The 22,808-nt window shown below is 43.5% G+C and overlaps 1 protein-coding gene across 1 annotated transcript in view; it reads right to left on the bottom strand.

Moving 5' to 3' along the window:
- The window catches only part of EZR (ezrin), a 37,385-nt gene extending 32,555 nt beyond the window's left edge, over positions 1 to 4,830 (bottom strand). Inside the window, exon 1 of the mRNA XM_053973161.1 lies at positions 4,424 to 4,830. Within this exon, the coding sequence (XP_053829136.1) occupies positions 4,424 to 4,435 (12 nt within the window). The 5' untranslated portion in view covers positions 4,436 to 4,830. The remainder of the gene's footprint in view (positions 1 to 4,423) is intronic.
- Positions 4,831 to 22,808: the final 17,978 nt, after the last annotated feature.

Here is a 22,808-nt window from a genome sequence, read left to right as displayed (position 1 = left end):
GATAAAGGTTTGGCAGAAGACCTGTATTCTGAAAAAACAACTTGAAGACAGCACGCATGTATATTCAACATTAAACAGGTATGGAGGACTTGTCTAACCACTAAATGCCTAGCACACACCAGCCCATTATTAACAACACAGGGCTGGGAAAAGCTTTTTGAGACATCAGTTCCAGTTCCCCACTCCTACAGGCAGCAGCATTAAATTGTGTACTGTCAAATTTTATCTTAGGGATGTTAGGTCTTGGAATAGTCTTCTAATAAGATCAATAAGGGAAGGGAAAAAAACATCCTACCCACTCACAACTCTCTCCCTCCCCCCCACCATACATGCTTAATTGTTCTAAAAGTTTAAAGTCTCTTAAACCACAAATTGTGCTTAAAGCATTCTTTCTTCTCTTTGGCATTTAAATTCCTTACATTTTACTACACAGGTGAAGGAAGAGATAACTCCTTGAATTCTACCAGGCTGAAATAGCCAAGCACCCTCTTATCTTAAGGTGGAATTTTGTCTGTGGTCATCCCAAACCCACTCTCTAGGTTTTGCTTTGAATTTGTCTGTCCTGGGCACAGGTAAGTACCTACATTAAAGGAAAGCTCTCATTAGAACCTTCTATTAATGCTTTCTGTTAGAGAAGCCCTACACATTGCAGATGACATGCATAACAGGACAGTTATACTACCACTGATTAATCCATCTCCTTCTAACCTATTTAGTGAGGGACCTTCTTTCCCCACCAAGTATATAAACTTTCAAGTTAAACTATATGCAAAGGGACCTTATTACCCCTTAGTCCTTCAATCTCCTTTATATGTTGGCCCTCTGCATCAATAATACTTCCCCCTCAACAGTGTGACATGAACAGATTTCATTACTGTGCTCAGCTTTCTGACCACAGGTCATTAATAAAGGTATTTAAAAAAGGAGCCTCTGGATATTATTCACTTGTATTTTCTTTTTAGGACCAAAAGCTGCTAGACTGCATTTATTGCTGTCCTCTCTTTACACAGTTTTATACACAGTCACACAAGTATTAGACATTCTTGTGTGACACCAGATCAATCAAATGCTATGCTGCAAAGCTAACTTAATTTCTTGTGAAGCTTTACATTTTGTTTTTTTTTCCCCAAGAGGAAACAAAAAAACCCCAAACCAACCAACCAAAAAAATCCACCTTCAATAAAGTAACCAAGAATGCTGGTAGATCAGATCAAATTAACAGCTCTATAGACCCAAGATCACATTTCCTTCTTCGGTAAGCACTGTTCATTAGCCTGCAGCCATGCTGTTCTAGCCACAATTTATTAGATTGGTTTGTTTTGCAAGAGGATACAATCCACCTAAAACACCATCAGAAATAAACTAGTACCACGAATCTAGGAAAAATGCACAGACCACACAGACACTCACTCCAGTAATGAAACTAAGCAAGGCTGAGCAAGTAAGTTTATTTAGCATTTCACTAATTTCCAGATAACACAGCAAGATTTGGACAAGATGACACCTTTTGCATTTCCTTACAAAATAATTCACTACCTGTAAAGCCTAATGAACCTCTGTACAGACTAGATAGAAATCATGCATCTGAACTGTTGACGAACTCCCAGCCATAAACCCTCATGAACTGGGTATAGGTTATATATTTATAGCTTACCTTGGAGAGATCTCATTACTTTGTAACTGCTACACATGGCAGAATGGCTGTGTTAAATTACATATTAAAACGTGTCTATATTAACAAATATACTGATTGCAGTATTATTTCCTGGACTTTTACTAAAATTTATTTTGAGCATGGTAAGCATGCATCAGATACAACTAACTGTGACCAAATGTTATCACAGACTCAGTAAGTCAGCTTTCTAGCACTTCACCTTGGTGCTCAATTAAAATACAAAATCACTAATGTCCTACTGTTAATGGCTTTGCTAGTTGTTTACTGTGATTATTTCACAGTAAATTACAAACACGATCTGTAAGCTTTGTGTGTGCATTTATAATTTTTATTAAATCAATAGTTTCATGTAAAGGTTTAGCTTATTGGGTTGTGGGGTGGAGGGGCCAGAGGGGAAGGTGTTGCCAAAATTTTGCTTTCTGTAATCATAATCATAATTTGTAAATAACTGATGACCAGTGTGTGAGACTTGACACAGAGCAGCATGAAGTCTGCCAAGCAACACCGTATCTACTTATGGCATGTAGACAAGACACATGCAAACAAGCACAGGTAATAAATATTTAGCATCCATGCTAAATACCCAGCAGAAACACACTGCTTCCCTGTGCATCCCAAGAGGTCGTGCTATCATTCCTCACACATGCCAAAGGCTGCTGTCACATTCATCCTGAGCATAGTTCTGCCTCTGGAGCGACAGCTTTACATCCTCCCTCCAAGCAAACTGACACGAATCCTATTTAGCTGTATTAAGATTAAATGAGCTGAGTTGGGAAGGATCCAAATCCAGTCTCAGTCTAAACAGACAGACTGAACAGTGTGTTTTACTAAAATAGCCTCTGCAAAATTCGTCTTTTCCATTTACAATAAGGTAGCAGTTAGCCCCACTGAACAGAAGATCAAGTAAGAAAAAGGCTTATATTTACAAAGTATTGACACAGAGTCTTGTCCATAAATCCTAGCCAGAAGGTCACATCTCAGAAGTCTTTACAGTACTACCATCCTTCCCCAGTGGATGGTGGTTTACACCATCCACCTTTGTTATTCACTGGCTACTCAGCCAAGAAACAAAGAAAAATCACCATCTCTGAGAGAATACAAACCTAGCCCTGCCAAGCAAAAGGATAAACACAGCTGTATTTTTTTAAGAGATTAAAGAGTTTTTGTACACCTATCCATGGCTTCCAGTGCGACTTAGTCCTAAACCAGGATTTCAGATTATTCTAACCAGGATATTTCAAGAAAGCACTCTGTAATTAGCAAACAGCTAACAAGGCAGAAAGAAATTATTCACACACAACCTTTTATATCCATACTTTATAAATTGTATATTTGCTTCCCCAGTTACAGAAGGGCCCTCTCAGTTAGATGCTATTATATGCAACAACATATCACCTCCTACTGATGAAATACAGCCAGAGAGACTGAAGATGTATCATTTCTTAGGACTGAGCATAGTTTGGTTTTGGAGTGTTTTTGTCTTTTGTTAGGCTGGGTTTGGTTTTTTTTTGTTTGTTTGTTTGTTTAGGTTTTTTTTAGGTTTATATAAACTGCTATGTAAGTTAACCTAAATGCTTTAAAAAATCCAAAAGTTCAACTAACTTTAACGTTATGGTGATAAAACATCAATTACTTATTACCACAAAGATAAGCTTGTTTGCTCTTATTTCACATTTCATTTCAGTGAGCTAATACTCACATAAGTCCTTCACTGCACTGAATTTTAAGAGATATTGCCTCTATTGAAAATATTTAGTAACAACAATCTGTTCTGATTATGCTCTTCAAAGTTCAAAAGTGCGTCTGCTCCAACGACTGCTCAAAGCTCCGCATTAGGCAGTTGGCTCCCCAAGGGAATTAACGTCTCTAACCGGCACAGTAGCAGCAGACTTTAAAATAAAACAAACAAAAAAACCCACTAGAAGGTCGGAGCGGGAAGCGGTGAAGAGGTGGTGGTGTCAAGAGAAAGAAGGAGGGATGAAAAAGACCTTTCAATTGGGAAAAAAAAAAAAAAATCCAACCAAAAAAGGAAACAGGTCTTCGATAATGAGTGGTAGAGACCAGTGTGGAGAACTTTCATTAAGAGTCCCTAGCATTTAGTTTTTAGATGGCAAAACAAGGAGGGAACAAGCTTTTTCCTATGTTTACAGATGCATACATGCTTCCTGTAGATAAATGCATAGGCCACAAGCATACTAAATGGCAGCCGGCGCATTTGTATCATTTCTCGTTAAGCGGGAGCGTGATGAAAGCTGTTCTTTCGAGAGTTACTCGGGAGCTCTGTGTATGTCTAGCACGGAAGCGCTACACAGGACGGAGCAAACCCACCGCCTGATCTCTGGAGCACAGAGATCCGGGGCTCCGTGCTCCCTTTCCCGGCGGCGGGACGGCGAGGAGATCCTCCAGCCCACCCGAGGCGCCTCCGTCCTGCCCGCGGCCCTGCGTCCGCAGGCAGCCGCCCTAGCGATCTCTCCCGCTCCAAGCAGCCGCTGATGTGGCTCCCGAGCGGGGTGCCCGCCGCTCCCTCCCGGCGCCGCGCAGAACTTCCCAGGGCGCTCGAGTCGAAACGCCCCGTCCAGTGGCGGGCAGCAGGGACCGGGACTCAGCCCTTCCAGCCCGCGCCGCGACCCCCGGAGGTGACCGCCCCGCCGGGCTCCCGGGCTCGAGCGAGCCCCCGACGCCCAGCGCCGGGCGGGCGGACCCGGTGCGGCCCCGCGGAGCGCCTCCCTCCCACCGCGCCCCACTCACCGGTTTCGGCATTTTGAGGGCTGCTGCTGCTGCTGCTTCTGCTACTCCCGACACAAACGTTCATGCAGCGCCTGCCTCGCCTCTGCCGAGCGCCCCGTGCGGAGGAGGTGGAGGAGGAAGAAGCCGCTCCCGGCCACGGCGGCAGCGCAGCCCGCGAGTGCGGCGCCGGCCGCCCGGCGGCGGGTTAAGTACGGCAGGTGGGGCCCGGCGGTGACTCACCGCCGCCGGCCATTTGCCCGCCGCTCCCCGCGGCGCCCGCCGAGCGCGGCACCGGCCTCGCCCAACCGCGGGGCACCCCTGCCGGCTTTGCTTCGACGTCCCCGGCGCGCAGGGGGCACCGCGGCCCGGAGCCTCCGGCAGCCCCCGAGCCCCTCGCCGTGAGAGACGGGCGGGCGGGCGACAGGTGCGGGGGCGGCGCCACCCCGACCTCCCGGGCACGGCCGGGCCGCGCGGGGCCTCGTGCGGCCCCTCCGCTCACGGCCCCGGCCCCGCGGGAGACCCCCGGCCCAGCCCGGCCCGGCCCGGCCCACCGCGCCCGCACCTGCTGGGGCCTCGCCGGAGTCGGCGCTTCCCAAGCCTATGGATGGCACGAGGAAAGTGTCCGACAGAGGCGTGATGCCTTAGGGGTGGCCTGTAATAGTTGCTGTGTTTCTTGGAGTGCAAGGTCAGAAAATATGATTACTTAACAAAACACAGGCTTGCTTTGTGTAGTAAAGCGTATTTTCAGCAATGTCAGCAAAAGAGAAAACTGAAAATCCATCTAAGCTAAGAAACCACAGAGTATATTTCAGCTGGTTCTGACTTTTTGTAAAGCCCAAAAAAGTTCATGCAAGTAGCGTAACAATTGATAAGCATACACAGAAAACAAAGTTTGTGTCTCTGCCCCTTGTTCCTTCTCCCTCCTCACCCATGAATGTAATGCACTTCTGTGATAGTGTCTGCCAGGAGCTGCTGGCCTCCCACTGCATCTCCTTGCTTGGCTGGTCACAAGAGCACATTGATTTACATAGTCATGGGCAACGAATGGCCTGTAGGACACAGCTCTTCCACTGTGCCAGCAATGGCACGTAGTTGAGCTGTGAGATTGAGGAAATCGTGCAGCCTGTACCCAAGCCGCTGTCTGCAACACCCCACTTCAACCACTGTCTGTCTATTTGGCATAGGACATAGGATGGGAGCAGGGAGGCACAGAACAAGGAGAATAACATCCACTACATGGAAAATGTGTAGGGCAGGAGAGAGCCTGGGAAATATCGAGGGATGGTGACAAAAAGGACAGCCCAAACAATACAAGTCTTGCTTTGGCAGAGTTCCAAATGGTGTCTTCCCCCACAGAGTCCACCAAGCAGCACTTGGTTATGCCACATTACAATAAAAGAATCTTTACTGTGTCGGGTCTGTGAAATAAAGGGGAGGGGAGCTGAGTTAGAGGCTGAGAGAATTCATGGTAATATTCCTTTCCTGTTGCATGATCTTCAGAGATTAGAGGCGGCTTTACCATCAAAACAGAGCCATGGGGGTGGCAGCTTACAACAGCAGGTGAGAAGAAATAGTCTAAGCTGAACAGCTTCCAAGAAAAGGGCCATGGGATCAGACATCCTTGGGAAACAGATACGACCTCCATTTTCAGTTGAAACAATTTCACTGAGATTTACTTGGGTCAGATTAATTTAACAAAATATGCTGACACTCAATTGGATTGGGTTAATTTAACAAAAATGTGATTTGTGAAGACACTTTCTATCCTCTTCTGTTAAGCAATAAGTTTATGGTGGGATTCATGCCTTATTCAGCAGGATGACAGTGGAAATAAACCAGACCAAATTATCACAGTGTTTTGGGTAGGCTGCCAAGCACAAGAAACAACTGTTCCAAGTAAGAAGTGCTGTAAGAACCCAGCTTCTGCAGCTCTCACTCAGAACCCTAAGTGACATTCTTAGATATTTTGGTGGGGATGGAAAAGGATAGAGATGAGATATTTTCATGCCATAGTCTTAAAATCCAGATTTTGGATGTGACTGGAAACAGAAAAGTCAAAACAAATGTGTGTGTCTGCATCCCCTTGAAACAAAGCATTGCATGGATCTAATGGGAAGCCCATTTCCATTCTGGGAGATTTTCATTCCCAAAATCCTTTCCTGTCCATAGCTCAACATGGGCACACAGACCATCACCCTGGGGCTTCATATTGAAGAAACTCCATGTCAGAGAGATGTCTCATTTAATACATGATATATAGTCAGGTAAGTATTTGTTTCCATATGTTAATTACATATCCAAGCTTAAACCCCTGGTTTTGTTGGGTTTTTGTTGTTTTGTTTTTTTTTTTCCTAACCCTTACCATTGCTTCCTAAACACACAAACCTAGGGGCAAAAGGAATTTAGGTGACTAATAATTATGTGTGGCAACATACAATCTCTAGGTTCCTGTTTGCCGCAGCACATAAATTTGTGCCATTCTCCCACAGTCACCTGCAATGCATGGGGAAAGGTAGATACCTCAATGGCATCCATAACTACCAGCTTGCCCAATACCGCTCCACCCAAAACCAGCCACTGTGAACATACTGAGCTTACACAGGAAGAATTGTCTTCAGTGGAAGAAACTAGAATAATTGCCAGCTTGGAGTATGTCTTAGATACCGTTCACTTCCTTCCTGGGCTTTTTCCTCATGCTAGGTGTGTTTTCAAACCCTCTTGCCTGCAGAGCTCCGTACCTTATTGAAGATTTGGCTAGGTAGGTGTCTTTGTGACAGTACGAAACTCTCCTCTACAGCTGGGTCACTCAGCTCCTTCCTTTTTATTTCTCTCCCCACCTCCCCCCTAGAAGGATGGGAAGGTATATATTTCTTCCCTTTTGTACAGAAGCTTTCTCATCCTTTCCAGACACAAACCAGTTCCCCTCTGCTCCAGAGTGGTGGTAAAAGTCCTCAGTTCTCTGGATTTCCTGAGAGTGCCCTGAAAATCAGTATATTGAATTTTGGGAGTATGGACATTGTGTATAATACCGATAAGCATCTACAAATGCTTAAAGACTGGATCCCCTTTGGAATGTGTGTGAGGGAATATCAGAGAAGGCATGAAATGGGCACAAAACAATCAACCCACGTCAAGACATCCTGGGGCAAAAATTCAAATATAGAAAAAACAGATACAAATATGCAATCTGGGTAAAATTCCACATTAAAACTCTATGGAACTTGGTTACTTCTAGATTTAAGCATTAGCTAAGCAAGAGAGAGCTTTTATGGCCACCCTAACCACATCATCTTCAGTCAGACTTCACAATTAAGCATAAGACCCAAATCAAAATGAAGCCTTTAAGTCACAGGATTAAGATCTGCTCTGATCCAGCACTTACTCTTAACCTGCTTTATTAAGAGGATAGCATTACCAACCATTTACAGGAATTAATAAGGCAGTGGAGGTGACGAAAGAATCCTGATTGCTCAGCAGGTCAGTAGCAGAACCCAATTTCTGTCTTCTTCCCTGTAACAGTTCCTGTGACTTACTGACCCCTAACCAAACTGTGTCATCCTCATCAAGCCTGCCTTCCTTGTTTTAGAAAGAAGACCAATTTGATTTTCCTGTTGTACTTTAAGCTGTAATAACATTTAAACTTGATGTGGATAATTTATGAATTCCAAGTATTTGTCTGGGTTTGCTCAAGTAAGTCCTACCGCTATGAAGTGGCTTTTGCTTAACAGGCTTTGTGTCAGCCAATTTTTAGTCAATTTAAAACTTCCTAAGTCAGATCATCCTGGAACTGGGAAACATGAAATCTTGTGCCCTAAATCCATCATTCTTTGTTGCTCATGCAGAATCAATAGTCCCAAGAACAGACAGACCTAAACTCCTTGTTTCTCTGAATAGAAAGTTTCATCCACATTAGGCAAGGCATAGCTGGAAGACTTTTGCAGATTCTCTGCTGGTTTGTTTGCAGATTTTTTACTAACAAAAACCTATAGCAGCTAACTCTGTTCTCTTGACAACTCATAGACTATGCATTTAGTATAGCAGCTAGAAGAAAGGACATTCATTAGAGTAGTTAATGGAAAGGATGCCACTTTCTGAGACGTATATATATTTAAGGAGATTTGCAGTCATGTAGGAACAGTCAAGAGTCTTTGATTTTCTTTGTGAAATGGAAGAGCTGTAAAAGGAAAAAGAACCATATGGGATTACTGACAATAGTTTCTTTTTCATTGTGCATAACTGAATAAGCAGCTTATTACCCATTGCACATTCTGAAATTTTTCATAATAATTCCCAAAATGTCAGACTTCAGGAAGAGTGACCAAGGACCTGGTGAATTGTAGTTCTGCACTGAGAACTACTTCCCCATTACCCACACTGAGCTTACTGAAAACTTGACAGAATGAGGTCACAGTGGACCAGCATCTATTGGCAAAGCCTCTTGAGACATTCTCTGGGTTTCTTATGAAGGGGATAAATGGTGTAAAAGAGTGCAAGGCTTGTGTCTCATTTTTGCTTGTTCCTACGAGAAGCTGCTGCCAAGTTTAGTGCTTGTTGTTCCTATGTGAAAAGCTGCTCTTGCCAGGTTCAGTTTTTTGTTGTTTTGCTATTTTTTTCAGTAAGCATAGAGTGGGTATTTTTTTCCTACACCAACAAGAGGTTAGGTGCATTCAGGCCTGGAAATAAACCTCATTCAGTGATCCAACGGTTACATGCTGGGAGATTCTTATCTTTGCCTTCTTAATTGATGATCCTAATCATAAATTTATCTTCCAGAAGGACCCCCAAGTAGTCCTTGGGATTATCTGACTATCTGACTCTTTGAATGACCATCATGGAGCCCTATGAGGACATGGTAAATTATGAAGAAAAATATATATAATGAAGTTTATGAAGGATTATTTTAAAATGTTGTAAGAAGGAAAAATAATCAGACAAGATTTCAGGCATTTATCTGGTTTGTTCTTACCCATCATAAAAGGAGAGAAAAGCTTAAAGGGAGATTAGGTTTCTTCTCAATAAGTTTTAAGAAGTCCTAAACACAGTTTGCTTTCAGTTCCCATGAGAGTTGTCTTAGTAACCTCTCTAGTAACACATTCTTCTTCCACAGGAAACTTTCACAGGGTGTGATGCAAAGTGTGCAATAAAATCTTCTTTTCAACTGAAACAAAATATAATTTGGCATTTACATTTTATGTACACTGAGACTGAGAAATTATTTACAATGGATGTGGAAGGCAAGACAGTGGTAGGTAAAATATAGATAAAATATTACTCAAAGTAAAGGCAGGCTTAAACATGAAAGTGACCTGGGATGGAAAGTCTATGGTAATCATCTTTGTAACTGAAATCCACAATTAATTATTGATTTACCAACAAATAAACAAATAGAAAAAGCACTGAGAGTTTTCTGAATCTATTGAATGAGAACAATCATGTCACAAACCATTGTTTAAAAATGTGTGAAATGACGAATGAAGTTCATGACATACTGAATTTGTAGAGATTATACCACATGTGTAAATCTAGCCATGTTTGTCCAAGGCTCAAAGCAAATGGAAACTAGGGCCAACACAGCTTTTACGTCTTAAAATGAAATTATGATCTTAATGCTTATGATAAGAAAGGAAAGAGGAAGGGAGTTCCCCTGGTTAAGTAATCTCTATTTCACCTTGATATCTTCCGTTGTGCTTTCTATTTGAAATCTGATTAAAAGCAGAGCTGAGTGCCATATACTGCAAATACCCCCTGCAAACACCCCCTACATCCAAGCACTTTCTATGGGACCAGCTCTTTCAGTGGCTTCTTTTTTTTTTTTTTTTTTTTTTTTTTTTTTTTTTTTTTTTGTGTGTGTGTGGTTGGTTTTGTTGGTTTTTTTTTGTTTGGTTGATTTTGCTTTTTAACATCAATGTAGAGATATGTTGAGATAGTGCTGACAAAAACTGCATGTAAATAACATTAACTAACTTAGTTCATGTGCTTCATAGACAGAGCACAGATCTGTGTTTAGAGCAGGTGAGAGTGGTAAGGAAGGTGGAGGCAAAACAAATGCCCACTGGTTGATAGAGAGAAGAAGAGTTCATAGTCTATGTACAGTTGGTTTTTTTACTCCAAGTTGTTTTATAATTATATATTGCTGACATTTGTATTGCTCTGGCTGTGGGAATGAGGCTGTGAGAGTTCAAAACCACAAGTAATAAGCTATTTCAATTTAACTAAGGGCGCCCAAAGTCAGAATTTCAGGGCTAAGAGTGCAAAGTTCAATGTACAATTTATAGACAGGGTACCTTTTCTTTTCCTGCGATATGATACTGACTCACACCTTTTAAGATCAGTTTTAAGGTCACATTGTTTGACTTTCAGCGCAAACTAAGCTCTTGAGTTTCACCTGGTGATTCTCAAATCCAGTGTGTAACATTAGAAAGGCCTTAAACCCCAGTCTCAGGACTGAATGGCAGTGATTCTACCTCCTGATCAGTTCTCTCCAGAGCCAAGTGCTCTTTCAGTGTAAGCTTTGAAAGTTGTTTACATTGACAGGTACTTGTATTTCTCATTCAATTTCAGAAGCTGCATTATCTATAAGGCAATTCACAGTTAAATACTCAGCCAAAATAAAACATCTAGCATGGCTCTTGCCTTGGTTAAGTCAGTAATATAAGCTGGGCATTATTATGCAATTTGGTGCCAGACCATTTTCTCATATTTTTCTCTAATTGAAACAGAAAAAAAAATTTGATGCAGAGGTTACTAGGTAAAGTTCAGAAGTCCCAAATATCACTCTAGCCTATTCTGCCATGCAGGACTAGCTCTTTCAGATATCTTCTCATATTTGTCTAGCCTGATTTAAGTGCTTTATGCAACAAGGCTCGCTTTTGTAGTGTAAGTCTGGTGAAAGACTGAATCTAATAGCGAGAGAAACAGAAAATATGTAATATTGGGGATGCGGTTTATTACTGGTCCATACATTATCTCTCCTGCTCTGCATCACCTGTGTTTGCTGCAGACATGAACATTTCCAAGTGCCATTAGCAGATGAAGTTGTTTGTTCTCCCCTCAGACTGCAGCTTCCCAACAGCAGTGCAGGCTGCACAGGGAACTCTCAGCACTAAGGAGAGAATATACTAATGGAGATTCTTCACACAGATAGAGGAGGGTAGTTTTGACCTCAGTGTATCATGAGTAAGACACCAAGCTGGAGTCTGAAGTACAAGTATCCACCTGTCTCTTGGGAAATCCTCTGTTTGCTCTGTGATAACAACAATGCTGAAAACAGGCGGGCATTGATGAAGACGTAAGACCAAGTACGAGGGAGGTACAAGCAGGGTGACATTTCTAAACAAAGTAGAACACTACCTACTTACACCAGACCTGAATTTTAACTCTAATAGTTTGCAAGGACTTACCTGGAACTGTACCTCAATTAAATATTCATTCATGAGAAAAAAATTAATTGTGTTTCATAGCAAGCAGCTCATATACAATTTACAAATGGCTACATATATCCTTAATTTGTTTTCAACCACCCTGCTAAACACTGAAGGCAAACTAAATCCATTTTATGTCAAGGTTGCAGATACACAGTCACCTTATCTAATCAGCCCCAGCTGCCTTAAAGGCAGTTAACTCAGAAACAAAGAGGCTACCAAACCAAATAACTTCTGTGAGGCCTTGCTGGAGGAGAAGGGGATCAGGTTGATTACTGTTCACCTGCCACACTGAGGCATGCAGGTAACCTGAAACAAAGGGAGTTTTCAGTGCTTCCCAATGACACACCTACCCTGTGAAGTAATTACCTCTGACGCATGACACAGAAGATAAACAACAAGTCTTGTAGCATGTTGGCTAGCAACTCACCAAAACACTTTGGAAATATCAGTATGCCTCCTTTAAAATACTGGGTGAATTTCACCTGTTTACAGCAGGTAACTCAGGACCTGGGTGTTAACTGAGTGGCACTCAAGCCTTCAAAATAAAGTTGATATGCTGCCTTGGATGTAACAAGGATGTCAAGCAGACTTGATTTGTTCCTAGGAAGAACACAGCTCAGCAGTTCCATTTATTTAATAAGCTGGTTATCTTGTACAGGTGGCATGATGAATTCTTTGGTCTCTATTAATAAAAGAAAAATGTCAAGATGAGAGGGGGAAATCTGTCATATGTAACCTTAGGAACACCTTCTGTGCTATGGTTTCATTTATGTGATATTTCATATGTCTCAGCATTCACCAGCAACACCTTTGAAGCCAGATTCATTGGTCCAGTGCTCTATTTTCATCTTCAAGGGCTTCCAGTGTGTGGGAGGAGAAGGGTGAGGTGCTGCTGGACTCCAGAAGTAGGGTGCTGTGTCCCTCCACTTGGTATCAGTTGAGCGTGAGGATTAGGTGACTACAGAGCCAGTGCTTCATGAGCTAATTGTTCAGCGTGTTTAAGTATCTTGGAATGGTAAAAACATTGTTGCAGCAATCAGAAATGAAATAGAGTTTCTGTATCCAAGAAGTCTGTCTGGTTTTCCTACCCATGCCACTTGGCCTTACGGACCTTGCTTTTTGGCCTTATGGACTTTGCTTTGGGTAATTTAGTACAAACATATATCCATTAGAAATCTTCATAGTCGTACCTTGGATCATCTCCAAAGCCAGGCCCAGTTTGTTTCTGAGTGAGACCAGGAGCACAAGAGCTGGGAACACCTTGTAGTCCTGGATGAACCATATTGTCCCTAAGGCATGCTACACTGTTACGTGTGACATTTTCCGGTGAGAAAGTGGATTGTCCTTTGTTGTTCTCCCTGGCTGTGTTCTGCCTGCCATGGCAGATGTAGAGGGAGGGGGAAGTACAGCATCAAGCAATGGCCTCCTTTTGCAGCGTTCCGATGTAGGGCCATCGCTGTGAGCACTCGGGCTGCTGTCACAGTAAGGGCCGTGCCAGGTATCAAGGCCTGTTTCTGACCCAGCATGTTGAAGTGCTCAGGACAGACTCACTTCAGAGTGTCTGAGTGCTCTGGATTGAGGGGTGCAAGTGGCTTCTTGCCTGCCACTCATAGGGAATGTGGTCTTTGAGCCCTGTTTGCAAAAGCCTGCAAGAAGGCTCAGCTGTCTCCACATCTACACGGCAGTCCAGACCTGTGGGGTGGTTTCCCTGCCCAGCCCTGCCAGGGCTGCTCTGCCAGGTAGAACAGCAGCACAGAATGGGAAAACTGAGAGTTCTGGCCAGTGGCCTGGTTTCCCTTTACCTGTTAGACATGGTGAGGCAGGAAAACACCAAAAGGGCCTTAGAGATGACAGCAAAACAGGGTGTGCATGTACAGCTGATTCACAGGGTGGAGTAACTGCTGGACACACTGGCAAAGCAAGACACTGGTCTCACAGGTGGAGACTCTCTGTAGAGAAGATGTGCCTGGGAGGGTTCAGGGACCTCCTGGAGAACTGCACCTAAGGTACTCCCAGAAAGTCACGTGGACAGGACTAACGAAAGCACTTCACACGCTTTATTTCTCTCCAAGCGCAATCATCTCTAACAACACACAATTTTTTTCCTTTGTGTTTGAAGTTATGGGAACTCTCCTGATCCCACAAGCAAGAAATCTAACAGCAAGGAATAATCTTCTAATGTATTATCTTTCCAGATATCTAAATGTACTCCTTCCCTGCATTCCTCTTAATGCCCTCCACCCCTGTCGCCTGAAATAACTGCTCACTCATCACTAAAGTTTAGCCATGCTGTGCTGTACAAATCCAGAGAGATAAGAAACAATATTCTTTAGATAACACCACAGAGTATTGCACAATGTTCTTTCTTGTCTCAGAGTTCAGTCTGCACCCTTAGTTAAAAAAAAAAAAAGTTAAAGCAAAAAACCAACCCCTCTTTACAGAAATTGCCTTAAAATGCAGTGTGCAATATAGTTAGTGCAGTGCTAAGGACATTCAAAATAGTGGTGCTGTTTCAAGTAAGATTGTGGCCACCATCTTCCCCACGGTTTCTAATGTGTAGTATTTGAAATGATCTCTTTTGCTGTGCTTCAAGTAGCAATTAAGTATTGTGTTTCAAATGCCACCACACATCAATGGTGAGTAAATAATGGCTTAAATAAGAACTAAAAAAAAGGTTTGTTTGCTTTTGCAGGTGTTAAATTTCAGCAGGACAATCTAACTCAAACAAAGTCCTAAACAAAAGTTACTGGAATTCGTAACTGACAACCTGAGTTTCATGTTAGACAAGGCAGATAATCAAAATAATCTCTGCTGGCTCTAAAATCTCTAACCACTGATTCTTACTGTGGCTGTAAATTTCTGAGATTGAGTTTTTTAACTTTAGTCAGAACTATTCTGTTTAAATTGCTATTGCATGGGAAAATGACTGCAGAAACTGCACGGGGTTAAATGATTTATTTTGTAATGACTATCCTTAAAAAAATCCAAGCAGTAAAACTCCCACGGAGAAGTACATTGCAAGATTTAAATGTGGATTTAAGTTATTTTCTTGTTCTTCTGGTAACTTGCTTATTTCTCCCTTGAGAAGAAATGCAATGTATTCAGTACCCCGGTGGATTCAAACTTACTTCCTGTAAGCTATCTCAGAATATCAGGAAAAATATTAGGAAAAAGGTAATTGAATAATTTTAGACACAGTAATTAATTCTGCATAACCCTTTTATGGTAAACTCAGCTGCAGTGAAACCCTGCTTGTGGAGAAAAGAATGAAAGCTGGAGATTGTTTCAATGCAAGCTAGTGATGCTTGTAAGTGAGCCCCTTCCCACAGGACTCAAGCTTGCAATCCTGTCAGAGCCCTTCAGTCAAAACACTGGGACCAGGACTGTAACCGGGAGGTTTAGTGGAGAAAATTCCATGACTTCACTATGACAGGCTTCCATGGTAATTCTTAATTGGTTACTTTAGATTAGCCTCTCAGCCAGCCCTTGTTAATGTGAAATGATAACACTGAACTGTGTTCATGGTTTAAGTATAATCCAAAGACCTGCATGAAGTGCACAGGGACAAAGTCAGAAACTATTTTGCACTTGTGCAAGGACAGAATCAGGCTGATCCTGTCAACCCAGTCACAGGATCACAACAATCCAGCCCTTTATGGGCTTTATCAAACACCAGATTAAGACTCCATTTCTGTGCCAGTCATCTGTTACCAGCCTGATTCTGCTACTTTTAGCCATGGTGCTATTACCTGATTTCTTATGCAATCTTATTTAAACACGAGTAGAGGTGGAAGAGGAGAGTTCTACGTTTCTTAGAAAACTTGAGATGACAAAAATGGATCAAATTAGTTGTTCAGCAATTATAAAAATCTGAGGTAATCGGGGAAAATTGAAATGGTCCCAGTCAATACAGTTGTTTGTCTTCGACTCAAACTAAATGCCTATGCCTGTTTTTTGTCCCAGACAGAGACAGAAGAGAAAGAGATATTATTTTATCTTTAAAATAATAGATTCCTTTTAATCTGGTATGTAATGTAAAGATTCTCAGGCTGGCTCCAGATGTTCTGGGCTAGAAACAGGCTACAGTAGGTTGTGCCAGGGCCTTCACTGGAGCTTATGTACAGGGCAGTACATGCAGGATGCAAAGGGTGTGCTACAGCAGTCAGTAAACTTTATATTATCCTAAAAGTGTAACAAGTTGGTTTAACTATTCTTCATGTCTTTTTTTTTTCATTAATCATTAATATTCAGTTAATACAGCAGTGAGCAGAATGAACCCACAGATCTATCCATAAAGGAAGTCATTTACTGTCTGCTTTACAACAGTGTTGTGTAAACACTTGAGATGCATTGAGTACTGCATTTCTGTGGGAGTAGTGGCACATTCGAGTGAGCCAACACAACACTTTAGAGAAAACCAAGCACTTTAAGTCCAGCCCCAGACTACACTGCTACCAGCCTGCAACAGTGTAAAAATAAATCAATGTTACTAATTAAAAAGACTGAGGAAGTGAAAATTACCCAGCTCTTTAAAATTCAATGTTTGTATTAGTTCCACAGCACTTCCACTCGGTGCAGCTTGAATAGAGCATTGGAGAGACCCTAATCTTACCCCAAACACTCATGGATTTCATTCAGTCAGCGTCAGGGCCAGGATGGGTACTTGAACAGACAAGGTGAGAAAGAAAGCCCAAGGGACAATCATTACTTCCCATCATCAGGGTGGTTTCTTATAAATGCCTTAAAATACTCTTCAAAGTTAGAAGTATTAATAAATAATTCTACAACCCCTGTATTGTCCTGTTACAATTACCTCTGTATGAGAAGGCAATCTAGATTCCTCTATTCTTGATCCCTCAAATCACAGTTCAGGTTTCAAATGTCATTATTCAATTGTTTCTTTCTTGACAGATGTAATGCTAGTTCTCACAGTGCAGTTTCACTGCTGAACAGCAAATGGAACTAACCCACATGGAGGATCTGCAGGATCCTCCTCGGATTTGCAGTGTTCCCATGCCTTAATGTGCATATCTAAACTCTCTCTAGGACCCAGTGGCAAGGCATATTGTACCTCATTGTGAGGCTACTGACTTCAGCCTTGCTGGCATTCTCCAGGATTCAGTGAAATTATAAGACTTGTTTAACCCTGTGCATGTCCTTTAAAAGTCTTGCTGAACTGGAGCCTGAGTAAAGCCCAGGCTCAGCAGGCATTCCTGTACATCCTCAAGGATAATAGTTGACTAATGAGTTCAGGGAGAGCTGATGGACAACTTATAGTGACTGTGATCTTCAGTACAGCTAATTTACATCCTTAACATTTTTAGAATTTCAGTATGGTGTCTGTACATCAGAAGTCACCGTGGCATACATACTGTCCTGTTTTCTTGCAGACATAGGAGCTTCGAATTCTTACTCTCAACCCTCCTACATTCCAATGCAATTCCTTTCCTTAATGAGCATGCACCCAAAATGACCTCGTGTTCCATTCTGCAAAATGGTGCGCTGTTTCCCTGAATGCTGGAGCTCATGTTTTCACAACAAGAGTTGCAATTATTTTTCTGTGAAGCAAGATTTGCCACAAGACAGGCTTTGCAAACATATTTTTGGCCTTTCATTAGGCTGACAAGAATTTGGTCAGCCTGGTAAGAAATCTTTTGCATATGGCAAATTAATTTTATTGAAGCACCCCTTTATATTAGTCTTTTAAAAGGGCCTTCTGAATGCAAAGGCACATACTACTCCTCAGTCTGCCCCTCCGTGTGCTTTACAATTTTTTTATTAATGAGGCAGATAGAATCTGACTTCATGCAATTGATCATGACATTGTGTTAATAAATGTAATATAAAATCAGCTCCTTTCATGACTGTAACATAATTTCCAAACTTCCCTCCATCACATCCTGTTCCTTATTAGTTACAGTTCATTCTTTGTCATTCTGGAGTCTCAGAAAATTCTGTGCTGTGCAATACACTGCTGACCAAGGCACTGGCAAGACAGAAACTGTATCTATCTAATCATTAAGCACTAATCAGCCTTTTCTACCCACAGTAGATGAGATTCACTGAGCACCAAACCTCATTGACATTCCCTGATGATGCCTTTGATTTGTGGTGGTGGCAAAACTGCTTGTCCCAGTAACCTCCAATTACTACATTTAAGTGACAAAACTCGCACAAATCAACATCTCCACTAACAATGCATTTTCACTACTTTAATGTTGCAGAACTACTTGCATTTTACTTTTGGCACAGGTTCTGAGTTAATTCCCAGTTAAGTCAATGGGAGCTTCAAGACTCTTTCCCTTTGCTTCAGTGATAGGAAATAAGCCCAGCAGTCAAGGTTTATTCTCCAAATATTAGCAGAAATGCTCTGCTTATCAGGCAGTTGATACTGTTAGCGCAAAGGCAATAAAATCTTTGCATCCCAACATAAGCTTTTGTTAGATCTTAGCTGACAGATGGATTTATAAGTTGATAATACAATCTTGAATTTCTTCTTAAACTTTGTGAAATTGAAGCATTTGGGAAGTGTGGATTTTTCCAGAACAGCTCTTTGAGGAACAATACTGAAATTGTGATGCCAGTGAACCTTGACTTTCCAATCATTGTAAAGTGTCATTAAAAGACTACTATAAAACTATAAGAATCTAGTTTTATTTTTGTTTGGATAAAACAACTGAAGACACATGGACAAGGGCAGAGCTAACCAGTTATGAGGTAGATCTCTACTAAACCTGCAAACTTAACTTTCTGCTCCCTTCAAAGCTTTTTCCCTAGTAAAGACAACTTAGCAGTGGGCTCTATAAAAGATTCCATGGACTTTTATGTGCTGAGGGCAGGTCCTCAAGCACTGTGAAATTCCTGAAAAGACTCTCATAGAATACAATTGAACTTGTAATTAAGCTCTGAATGTGAGCATGAAGAGACTCCCCATTTTCAATTTCTAGATATGATAACAGTGGTGGAAGTGCCCAACTTTGTGAAATGTGTAATTTTATAGTACGCTGTTGTACATGGCTCAATAGTGGTCCCAATGTGGCAGCTTGGGAACACTTCTAGAATAGTATATGTTAATTCCTGAGTGAACAGCTTTTTGGAAGTAGATTTCTTTTAATGAATTAATGAGCAGCAGCTGTTGGGAGGAATGCAGTTCTTTTTCTTTCAACAGTGCTTCATATGTAGAACAAACACACATAACTTCTGCTTGTACAAGAATGATACGCTTCTAAATACATGGACAAAAGACATAGCCAGGATTGTTCTTTAGACATTACAAAGCACTGCCAGGCAAACAGTAGCATAATCTTTAGTTTAAACAATTCAGTACACCTGGAAATAACTTTAAAGCCATAACATAAATGGGTTCTGAAACCATACAACAGGACATGGACAAACGGAAACAGCTTCTGCAAAGTCTATGTATTGCACTCTACTTGCCAGAAATATAGTCTGTCATGAAAAGGTGTGAAGCAAATTGTTCAAAGTGCAACTAATTGATTATTTACTATAGCTGCTAGCAGACAAGGAATGTAAAATGTCATTCTCTGTCTGTGTACTCAGCATGTGATAGACCTACGATCTGGCAGAAACGGCCCAGGAGTCTTTTGGCTCAGGCTCCAGATTAACACAGATCTTGCCTGCGCAGACAAAATCCTGTGGGTGATGAAGGGCTTACACAAATTACTATTTCAGGGCTATGCCAATATATTGTTGCTTTTCCAACCTGTATTGCTCCAAGAAGATGCTGGGAGCATTTTTTTTCCTACTGGCTGTAGAAAACTGGGGATTTTGGACACCCAGCTCCATGTGGCTTGATTTCTACATTCTCCTGAGAGTTACATCCAAGAACTTCAGGGATGATGACTCCTGTAAGATGTAAGGAAGGCAATTAGCACAGCTTTTTCCGTCCCATGCTGCATTTGCCAAGCCAATAATTGCACCTTTCCTGAAGCGCTGTCTTAGCTGAATAGTTTGGCGGACTGGAGAAACTTCCACTCTCATGTAACAATACTGGGCAGTTGGATCTTGACAGTACTTACGGTGGAGCTCTTCAACCACATGAAATAGCAGTCTGCTCTTTCACCTTTCCTGGTGGAGTTTTCTGACCCTCCTCTCACATCCGCACCGAGGTACCCACCAGGCCTACTGGAGACTTGAGGGACTGCAGCTGCCAAAAAAACATCTATCCCACCCATCATCACACACTGTCTCTATAAATGGAGCATGAAAGTCACACATGGCTTTCATGGGTGAGGTGTTCTGGAGGCTATTTTTGAATAGCACTGAGTCCTGGTAACATTCAGCCCATTTGTTAAAAGTTTACAAAGCACTCATGCTACATAAAAACAAAAAAAACAAAAACAAAAAAACCCAACCAAACAAAAACCCCCCACAAAAACAACAACAACAACAACAAATCTGCAGCGACCTGAGCCATCAGACTCAGTGCCGTCCTGTCATGGAGGACTGGGGATGTGAGCACGCTCCTATCTAGAGCTCCAAATCAGCAAAACTGAATTAAGGTATTTTAAGGTCCAGAAAAGGGCAATGAAGCTAGTAAAGGGTCTGCAACACAATTCCTATGAGGAATGGCTTAGGGAGCTGGGGTTGTTCAGCCTGGAGAAGATGAGGCTCAGAGGAGGCCTTATTGCTCACTATGATTCCCTGAAAGGAGGTTGTAGGCAGGTGAGGGTTGGTCTCTTCTCCCAGACCCTAGTGACAGCACAAGAGGACATAGTCTTAAAACTGTGCCAGAGGAGGTTTAGGACGGACATTAGGAGGAATTTCTTCACAGAAGGGGTGATTAAACACTGGGATAGACTGCCCAGAGAGGTTGGTGGAGTCACCATCCCTGGAGGAGTTTTAAGGAAAGACTGGATGTGGCACTGAGTGCCATGGTCTAGGTGACAAGGTGGTGTTTAGTCATGGGCTGTGCTCAATGACCTCAGAGGTCTTTTCCAGCTTAGTTGATTCTGTGAAGGTAGCCCCTGTACCTAGAGATGGACACAACCTGGCCACTCCCCTGCCTGTTCCTTCTGCTGGTGTCAGGGGCACCCGGGTGCCTTAGCACACTTTCACAATTAGACCAACACCAAAGGCAGCTGTGCCAGGTGTCACTGCTCCCTCGCACCCACCTCTCATCAGACTCACACCAGAGCCCAGCTGCCCCTGCCAGCATCGCTGCGCTGCCCGAGACACGGACAAGCGACTGCCGATTTTGTCCCGCTCTGCAGGTCTGGCTAAGGATGAACGGCCTGACGTACGCCTCTGGGATCCTGCCTGCACGGCCCTGCCAATCCCACCCTCGGGCGCTGCTCCCCTCCCCAGCAGCAGCGGCGGGAGCTCCCCCAGCCGCGCCACCCTGAGCGGGCAGCGCCAGCGCCTGGAGGTGGCAGAGGGGCTCGGGCAGGGACGCGCCGCGTGTCCCCCGCTCCAGCACGGCAGGAGGCGGCAGGGGACCCCCTCGGGGCTGTTCGGAGCAGCCCCCCGGGCCGGTCCCGGTGCCCGGGCATGCGCTCCGAGGCCGCGGGCACCGCCCGCGCCCCCCCGGCGGCGGCGGGAGCGGCGGGACTTTGCCCCGGGCGCGGCGGTGCCGTCACGCGGCGGCGCCCAATGGCCCCGCGCGCCCGAAATAGCGCGCTATAAATGGCGCCGCCCGCCCGGCCGGCCCAGGTGTGGCGGTGGCGGAGCGCGGGGGCCGCCGCCCCGGGCCCCGCCGCCACCGCCCGGCCCTCCCCTGGTCGCGGCTCACCCACGCCCCGAGCGGCCGCTTGGGCGCGGTCCCGGCCTGCGGGAGAAGCCCCGGGGCAGGGTGTGACGCCTTCGGGGCCCTTGGTGCCTGGCTTTGTCACTTTGTCCTCCCTCAAGGACTCGCTGACTCTTCCTGCAGGTCTTGGTTCGTTCCTCCCTTCAAAGCGTGAGCTTCACCTGCCTCTACAGCAACCGAGGGGAGCCGGTGCCACGCCATCGTGGAAAACCCAAACCTGTCCTGGCAGGCCTGTCATGTGTGTGCTTTTAAAACAGCATCTGTTTGAGACCTGAGACTGCCTGTTCCCAATGAAGGAAGCGGGCTGATAAAGCTTATCGCCTTGGCCCGAGCTCTTCCATCTCTCCTGCATTAGTCTGAGCCCTGGAGCCACGAGAGAAGGCTGCAGAGATAGCGCAGGGCCAGGCCCTTTCTGGGTAGGATGCTGCTGGAAGACACGGGCCTGCCCTGCCTGGGGCTCACAGCTCGGGGCTCCCCACCCGATACAGACTCGCACGATGAATGCATAAACCCAAACCCACCCACAGAGAAGCCTAAGGTGGGATTTTCTTTTTATCCCATTTCCAGATGGGAAAGATGGGGATGCATCACCAGGAGGTGAGCAGAGCAAAACTGAAATTACTCAGAATGAAAGCAAATAGTCTCCTATTTGAAGATGTGTGCCTTTTTAAAAAACACATGATAAGGAAAATGTTAAAAATATACCAAGTTCCTCACTATACTCAAGACTGCAAGGGCTGTAAGTGCAAAGATGTGTCCCTACTTGCTTGAGCTGTGCTGGTTTTGTGGACATGCTCCCAGCATGTGTTCTCGGTTTGCACTGTGCAATTGCACCTGTTCTCACCCTACTACTTGGACATAGCCCTTTGCTATTCTCAGATAAGGTATATGCTGTAGGATCAGTGGGTTTGGATTTGGAGTAGGGTTTTTTTGTTGTTGTCTGTTTGGTTGGTTTTGTGGTCTTTTATTTCTTTGTTTTTGGGTATTTTTTGTGGCTTTTTTGCCTTTTTTTGTGAGACCTTGGTAAGATGATAAAGAATATGCATTTTCTGTTGGGGAAGAGTATCTTACATAATTTATACACACACACACACACACACACACACACATATATATATATATGATTTCATACAGCTGAATTCTCTAAATAGGAAGTTTATCCTCTTTTCTTAGTTACCACTGGATTCAAGGAGAGGTATTTACTGAAATGCTTAGC

The sequence above is a fragment of the Vidua macroura genome, chromosome 3 (assembly GCF_024509145.1).
Source record: "Vidua macroura isolate BioBank_ID:100142 chromosome 3, ASM2450914v1, whole genome shotgun sequence".
NCBI classification, from domain to species: domain Eukaryota; kingdom Metazoa; phylum Chordata; class Aves; order Passeriformes; family Viduidae; genus Vidua; species Vidua macroura.
Note: the sequence above shows the minus strand (reverse complement) of the source record. Positions and strands in the feature narration are given on the sequence as shown.